Source organism: Triticum dicoccoides, chromosome 2B (assembly GCF_002162155.2).
Source record: "Triticum dicoccoides isolate Atlit2015 ecotype Zavitan chromosome 2B, WEW_v2.0, whole genome shotgun sequence".
Taxonomy (NCBI): Eukaryota; Viridiplantae; Streptophyta; class Magnoliopsida; order Poales; family Poaceae; genus Triticum; species Triticum dicoccoides.
Genome location: NC_041383.1, coordinates 148,538,928 through 148,547,480, shown reverse-complemented (window position 1 = coordinate 148,547,480; position 8,553 = coordinate 148,538,928). Strand labels below are relative to the sequence as shown.

Genomic DNA, 8,553 nt, shown 5'->3' with positions numbered 1-8,553 from the left:
ATCTCCAACTCGCCATCACGGCCGTCCAACGTGACTAGCGTCGCCACCGCGTGTGCCTGCTTTTTGCTGTTCGTGATGTGGTGTGGTCCAACTGATGAAGCTCCCAAATCTCTTCTTGAGGTCTTCACCGCGGCCGTAGGATGTGGCATCAGGATGCCTACGCCAAGAGCAGCCTGAGCTGTACGAGTCCTTGTACTTGCCGCCCGGTCCGCCTTTTGTTTTTTGCGAAACTAGCGGTTCATCAGATGCCTATCATTGACAGCGATGCGATTCAGCACAAATCAAGTCGGCGTCCATGGTAGCGAGGCCAAAATGAACCATCACCCCATCAGCTCTAGTCACTAGATTCACATTCAGACCTCTCTTTCTTAGCAGTGTTCAAGAGGCTTTCTGGAGGGGACAAAAGAGCACTCATTGTTTTCAAAATAAAATAAAATTAGAGCAAGACTTCCTGGAGAGGAGAAAAGAGCATCAAAAGATAAGAAGAAAGAAACCATTGCAGAGAAGGACAGAACCCTACAAGGTTAATCTTGAAAACTATTGCATAAAAGAACACAGTTGCTAGAAGGTTAGTCTTGCAACTTCAGAAAGCTGATGATTACATGTTCTATGAATTGACGTACAGATGGCCCCCCAATTGGCTGCCCAGAAAGGTGAGGTGCCGTGCGGTGGTCCATCAGCTCCGCGGATTTGGTAATGAAGGATGACGATTACATGATCTACGGTTTAACATGTTCGGCAGATGGCCCTGGCCGCTTCAGAAAGTTGAGGATTACACGTTATATGGCCCTACGTCGTACACAGTTGTAAGTAATCTTGCTTCATTAGTGATTGTTGTCGCCTCCCAAAGAAAGTGAATTCACTCCCACAATCTCACATCAACACTGGCGCAAAGCTGTAACATACACATGCACAGCGTCAATGGTCAGAAAAAAGATAACTGCAGCTGCCCTAACATGAAGCCAATAATAAACAACATAAAAAGATGATACCGCAAATGTAAATATGAGTATGGTTCAAAGCTAATTCCGCTTAGAGCGGGTAACATACATAAACACTGCCAACTAATACAGAGTGCAGAGTGAATGCATTTTAAAAATAGAAATACACAGAGTGGCGTACATAGATATAAAGCTAATAGGAAGATGATAACAATAAGAATAGCATTAACAATATTGAAACAAGTGCACAAAGGTACTTGTTGAAGAATAATATACATCACACCCAGTACTTCCGAACCCGTTGTGTTAGAAACATCATTCCACAAAATATAAGCAAATGTTTTGAAGACATAGTTAAGTAAGCCCTACACACGAGTACCCAACCCTGAATGTACAAAATGTACTCCACCTATTCTTGTTCAAAAATGTGAAACATCCCAGTCCAAAACAAAATTTTGACATAAGAATTTCTGGTGGTACTGAGAGATCACAAGCTTCTGTCGTTCACAATTAAGCCTCACCTAATTATTCTAGTTGATTAGAACATGCTACAACAAGGAAGTTCAGCTTTGAATTTAAATGTACTGAAACCAACAACTCTGGTTCAAGTTGTGTATCCTTACAGGCATTAACAATGGAAGAAATGTCATTATTCATGGCAGTTTGGTTCTTCATAAACTTTAACATAATAATCGTGCTGGTTTTTTTTAAATAGAACAAATTAGTTTAAAGACAGGATAAACATTAACACCAACTCACAGTACATATATAAGTATGGTCTAATAATGGAAAACATGATGATACACAAACATATGATTTAAGAATGAAAGTCAAGCTTAAATAACTACTCCCTCCATCCCAAAATAGATGACTCAACTTTGTACTAACTTTAGTATAAAGTTAGTACAAAGTTGAGTCATCTATTTGGAACGGGGGGAGTATTAGACACTATCTAAAACAATAGCATAATCATTTGTTGTTAAAAATATGATCAGCAAAGAACTACCAAATTCATAAGTTATCTTAGCGCTACTGAATATGACATTTTCAGTTGAGAACTTTCTTACAAGAATCAGCTATCTAGCAACAACAGATAAATACACATTACGGAAATGATTGAAACATTCATTAAAAAAGAAAATTGCAGTCAGAATACAAATGGTTGGCTTCTATTATACCTCTCTAGTACGTGAAATTACAATAGCCCGCCTTCTCAGGTCTGATTCTGCCCATGTCAAGATTGGGAAACAGCTTTTCTTGTACACATACATTTACCACTCTCGATGGGTAGAGAGGCATCCTGTAGGTTAGCAAGGCATCGACTGAGATAGGATCAGAGATGGTGGAAACATGCCCTTTCAGGTAAGGGCCAAAGCAGTGGACAGTCCCATGCCTATGAACTTTCACTACAGTGTGGCCACACTCTCTTGCATTCCATGTTACCAAGGTAAACTTTCTGCTTTGTGCCAGCCACGCAGCAAAGGCTGGATGCATATCCTGGATGCATGTCACGCATGATGTGTCTATGTATGGCATTGCTATCAGCACGTCACCCTGTTTAGCCAAGTCAATGCTAGGTAGAAGATGAGATATGTATAACTCTGCTTGCAGCCTAAAGCTCATCCTAACCTGTGGGGTGAAAGTGGCCGAATGATTGGTTATTGTCCGAAGATCACGTGGAGTTGCATTTTCCATGAATTGGATAAACTCTACAACATGTCCTGGTAATTCGCTTCTGATGAGCCCACCCCCAACAGAATAATCCAGCAGCTTGTTGTACAAAGCAGCACCAGCAGCATATGGCTCAGCTTTACTAACCTTTCCTGTTTGCTGGGTCATTTCTGTAGAGATAATTTGCAGGCAGCAATTGGATGGATATATTCTAACATTATCTTCTCTAAGTAGAGGACCAATGTTTATACCAGCTTGCAGATTGACCACTATCAGAGATGCAAACTGATCAGCAAGCGATGTACCACTCTCACTTTGCATATACTTCGATGTGTCAGGATCTGAAATGTCATCCCGCCTAATGAGTCCTTTGGGTACTACTTCATATACGAGGGGGTGAGCTGTAGCATAGTCTTTTAGGCACAGAGGAATCTCCTCAGGATTGGAATACCTATAAGTAATAAGAAAAGAATAACATCATGTTAGTGCTGCATTTTTATATTTATTATAAATACAAGAATATAAGATACAATTCCTGCCAATTAAAATTTCTGTAATATACTATTCCTGTTCTCAAAGTTAACTCTACTTTACTGCATTAAAATGAACTATGAAATGTCACTACAGGCACTCTCATGCCAACACTGTTTTTCCTAAGTGAACGATATGCATGTTGCAACCACTAATTGACACGAAAGCTTAAAACATACATGAACCTGATCATGATTATAGCGTATCAAATGACCAATACTTTGAAGAAACATGGTTCTGATCTAGAATAGAAACTAAACAAGCTGCGACTTAGATGATTTATCAAAACTACCACCCTATCTAAGTAGTATATATAAGTTTCTTATCATGTGCATAAAAACGTCTTAAAATCGAAGAATAAAACTTACAACAATTGTGTGATTACATGGCTCCCACTGGAAGATGATGATGACTGATGCCTGCCATGGGAATTGTAGTTGGGCAAGCAATGTCTGGACATAATAACCTGTATTACCCCAAAAAATATAAATAAAGACACAAGTAGGTCTTATGTTCTAACTGAACAGCAAGTCAATCTTGTGAACTATTTAAACAAAGAAATTGCACAAAAAAGATATGCCATTATGATGAATATGTTTATTTGTAAAATCCACACCAACTGTGTTGGTTGCAGAAGAATAAACAAAATGAATACATTTCAATTAAGCATCAAGTACAGTATCTTTGTAGGATCCACACCAACTGTATCGATTGTAGAAAACCGTTTGCAACATAAAGCCTTATGTAGACAAAACCAATGGCATCACGAGGTGGACTGTATGGAATGTTTACCAACATCTAGATTACTACACCCAAACTGAATGCTCACAGCGCCTAACAAGGATATTTGCCCATACCATAACCAAATTTGATATGCTGTACAAGAGGTGAAGTAAAATTTACCAATTCATTACAACTATATTATGGCTACAGGTACATACCAATTACCAAACCATACATCTTCACAAATATCAGCAATCTACTACATTTAAATGTTTAACCCGCAACACTAATTATATCAACAATTGCATAGAAGGGATATCTGATAGTACAATTATGAGATGGCTCTCACCTTTGGACGGGTCTGAAAGCCCATCGTGGTGCAGTACTTGGCGAACGGAATGGGAATCGATTTGACCCCAATCGTCCCAAGTGAAAGAGCTGCGATAGGAACGTAGTCGTCGAGGTGGGGGAGGCAGCAGCCATCGGCGGAATCCAGATGGGGAAGCTCCAGTATGCCGGACGAGCCTCTGGCCGAGCTGTACCCGTGGAGGGAGGAGAGCCCGTCGGTGGCAGGGGCCGACCTGACTAGGGACTGCATTCGCGCTTCCACCAGCGACGCTTGGTCACCGACCTTTGGCCGCACCGGGGCCGCGCCATCGCCCATCACGCCTTGGCTCGTCGTCGCGGCGGCGTCCGCAGGTGAAGCAGCAGAAGAGGGGTCCGTCGATGGAGTCGGAGCAGTAGCGGCAGCGGCGACCGTAGACGGTGATGAAGCAGCTGTCGCGACGGCTCGTCGTCGGATCGCGGAGATGTGGGGCTCAGAAGGAGCTAGGTCGGGGAGGAGGGGGACGCGGAGTAGGCGGCGCGAGACGCGGAGCGCAGTGGACAGAGCAGCCATTCCGGCAGCGGCGCGAGGCGGGGCTAGGTTTTGGAAACCTTCTCCGATGGCGGCGAACGGCGAGACAGGAGTAAAGTGGAAGACAGCAAGCGATGATTTTGGAACGTGTATCTCCGCTTCCTGCCCTATAGGCGACCACCAAATGCGACGTGATTCTCTGTTGCGGGCAGATGGGCCGGGCGACGGCCCATACAGAGAAAGGTTTTCTTGGTTTGGATTTTGGGCGCCATGTATGGCTGTTAAACCCTCCAAATATCTCTTGTATCCCTATGAACATTTTTGAGTAATAAATAAAGTGTGTTTAGACTCAAAAAAAGGGGGGGGGGGGGGCTTTACATTTGTGTCCTTAACTCGAATCCATTATTCAGATCTACACCTAATTTTGAAATGTGCTCAAATTTGTCCCTGTATTGTTAGTTCCCTTATAGGAATGTCATTCTGTAACGTTACCACCTGATCAAAGGGCTTTCACCCTCTATTATACGTTTTCTGGACATTGTTGGCACTGCCTCCTTATCTCACTGACATGCGGGGCCCATTCTACAAAAACTAAAGGAAAAAACTCTCTCACCCCTCTTTCTCACTCACTTACATGTGGGGCCCAACCGAAAAAATAAAAATAAAAAAACTTTCTCTCTCACAACCCCTCTCTCCTTGACATGTACACTACTAGGGACAAGCCTAGCAGTAGCGCGGGTCTAAGGGCTATCAGTAGTGCGGGGCACCACGCTACTGATACGGCGCTACAGCTAACGTTTAGCAGTAGCGCGTTTCTGACCGTGTTACTACTATAGCTACTTAGCAGTAGCGCTGTCCACACGAGCGCTACTGCTAAGTGGTTTAGCAATAGTGTTTTCCTATCCAGCGCTACTACTATATTTTCTTATATCTTTTTTTGCTGCGTATTTGCGATGTTTTTGTACAGGTTTTATATAGTATTCTAATCATATCATAAACATGCAATATGCTCATTATATCATACACATAATACTTTCATCATATCATCCAACACAAATTATGTTGTCACATCATAATCACGATATAAATATACAAGTTACATGACATGTCTCATCATACATAATGTAGTACTTCTTGAGGCGTCGGTTCGTATCCCTCTCTCACACAAACATGAACCTAAACTAACTATTTTGCGCTTCGGCTCTGCTATCGAACCCTCTCTACCTGTCGCTCAAAAACCGGTACACCTGGGCCTGACACTCTGGCCACTCGTCGTATACTCCTGGCGTAGCACTTCTTCGCCATCGATGATCTATGTACCTGCATCGTCACATGAGTCGATCATATGCAACATATATAGTTGAGCAACAAAAAGAGACAGACTTGGCAAAAATAGAAACAACGTATCATAAGCATAAATAACAAAGTTCATCGTACCCAAAATGCCCTAACTAGAGTGATCTTCGCTAGTTGAGGAGGACGGTTTAATTACATCACAAATAAAGTTTCGCCGTGCATAACTCAAAGTTTCGTCATAGAGAAAGTATGGACTAAACGGACACATTGTCATCTATCGTCAATCACTCCAATATGTCGTGCCATCCATCCATGTCTGGGAGATAGTCCCCGAGCGCAGTGAAAGGCTTCAGGTCGAGACGCTGAGCGGCTACGCGTGTTCGGACGTCTTCCCGCGACTTTTGCCCTTCTTCGTAGAACATCCCTGTTTTTCAAGGACCTCCTTCATGATGATTTGGGAAAGTTCACGCTGGATGTGATAGAACTCAGCTCAGAGTTAATGATCCGGGATATCTCCCAGGTTCTTTGCCCATTGCAGAATATGGGCATCGCCAGATCTAGGCGACATGGGAAGGTTCTGTTGATCCCATCTGTACTCCTGCATGTGGTGGAGGACATAGAATCCATCACTGAGAGTACCTTATTGTCTGGGTCCCAACGATACCGGGCCCTGATGACGTCACGCTCCTGCGGGATGGTGAACTCCGCCAAGGGGTATGGGATCCCCAGAGTTTCGCGTTCCGCATCCTCCTTGGCCCATATGGGCCTCTTCCCCGCGTAACCATGGCTTCTGAGGTGGTGGCACCCCATGTTCCTCTCTTGGAGCCCCTTCATGTACTCCGACCTTTCTTTGACATCTTCGGCAACGCAAGTCTTCTTGAATATTTCGAACTGCTCTTCCATAATTGTCGGATTATCCTTTACAATCTCGGAGTAGGGTTCCTTTTTGGCAATGATCCGTTCTTTCACCCTTACTTTCCAGGCGGACAACACGCTGCCAAACTTGAACATGGCGCGTTTGTTTATCTTCTTCATTGTTGGGTCTTTCTCTGGATCAGTATATTTGATTTCATCCCGGCCCGAGAACAAGAATACCTGGTGCAGCTTAGTTAGGAGGGAGTGCTCCATATCTGGTATCTTCTTTAGTTTCTCATCGTTGATGGTGGCGGTTGCTCGTAAGATGCAGCCTATTTGATTGTCGTAGCACGTGCGTGCTTCTGCAGGCTCTTTTGGCTCAAAATTTCCGGACTCCACCTCCGTGACCACCAGTGTAGTAGTGATGAGCTGGTTTGGGCATCGTTGCCTCTTTGGTTTCGGTTCTATACCGGCTTCGCTAGTCTCAGTGCCGGTATCGGCGCCGGTGTCAATCTCAGCACCGGTCTCGATGTCAGTCTCAATCTCGATGTGACAGGTGGGCCCTGCAACAACCGTTGCTCATCGAGAAGGTTCAAATAGGCGTCTGCCGCCGTGTAGACGTTGCAATCACCAGAACCCTGTCCTTCATCGTTGCTAGCCATGTTTCCTACGATTAATTCTAGTCAATTAACTCTAGACCTAATAAAATGAATAATGACATAAAAAAGGCCAATATTTTCCAGGAATGTTGATTCATTCCCATTGCGGAAAATCTCGGGCACTCGATATGTCCTAGTTTGTAGCACAAGTCATGCCGAAATTCATGGAAAATTTCGGCATGACCTTTGCTACAAACTGGACAAATAGAGCGCCTAAAAATTTACCGGAGCAGAAATGAATCAACATTCCGACAAAACATATGCCACTCGGAATCATTCCCTACAAACAACAAAAGGCCACTTGGGCACAATCGAACCAATTCAATGTTGCATATAACATGACCACTTAAGAGCCTATACATGAGCAACTACAACAGTAGATATACATGAGCAAACACTAGTGTGAAATTTTCATATAACCTGACCACTTCAAATTTGCATCTCCTAGTGTTTGACACTTCAAGAAAATCTACACAAATCTCATGCTCTCTCAAACTCAATTCAAAAATCATATATAGATGGATGAACCCTAGAAACCTAGAACTTTATATATTTCTGTCCTAAATTGATGTCCCAATCAAAATTATGTCCTAATATAAATTATGAACCCTAGAACTCAATTTATGTCCTAAATTTCAAATTATGAACCCTAGAACTCAATTCAAATTATGTCCTAAATTTCTGACATAATAAAAATCAGTACAAATTAAGAACCCACTGGACTTGCAGCACTAATAGAAATTTATATTTTTATATTGATTTTTTCCTCTAAACTAAACACTACTTCCCTAATTAACATCTAGTTAAACCCTACTGCCCTAACCCTACTGTCCTAGTATTTAAGCTTCTACAAGTACTAACTAATTAGATGAACCCTAGCTAGGTACTTAAGCATCTACAACTACTTAAGTACCCATTGATGAACCCGGGGAATTTGTCCTAAAAACTACTTAAGCATCTACAACTGTTGCTCTAATTAACATCTAGTTTACAATTATATTTACTTAACTACATTGGGTGG

General features: G+C 42.6%; 1 protein-coding gene across 1 annotated transcript; it reads right to left on the bottom strand.

Annotated features, from left to right (window-relative positions):
• Positions 1–524: 524 nt before the first annotated feature.
• On the bottom strand, positions 525–4,776 carry LOC119367405. Its single transcript, XM_037632924.1, has 4 exons — positions 4,216–4,776; positions 3,512–3,609; positions 2,120–3,063; positions 525–895 (listed from the first exon to the last, which is right to left on the bottom strand). The coding sequence occupies exons 1-3, from the start codon at positions 4,762–4,764 to the stop codon at positions 2,124–2,126; spliced, it is 1,587 nt and encodes a 528-aa protein (XP_037488821.1). The 5' UTR covers positions 4,765–4,776; the 3' UTR covers positions 525–895; positions 2,120–2,123.
• Positions 4,777–8,553: the final 3,777 nt, after the last annotated feature.

Excerpts from the sequence above, each read along its gene's own strand:
- LOC119367405 (XM_037632924.1), bottom strand. The coding sequence starts at position 4,764 with ATGGCTGCTCTGTCCACTGCGCTCCGCGTCTCGCGCCGCCTACTCCGC. Across the intron at positions 3,610-4,215 it reads GCTTTCAGACCCGTCCAAAG|GTTATTATGTCCAGACATTG; the intron begins GTGAGAGCCATC and ends GGGGTAATACAG. Across the intron at positions 3,064-3,511 it reads CATGTAATCACACAATTGTT|GTATTCCAATCCTGAGGAGA; the intron begins GTAAGTTTTATT and ends TATTACTTATAG.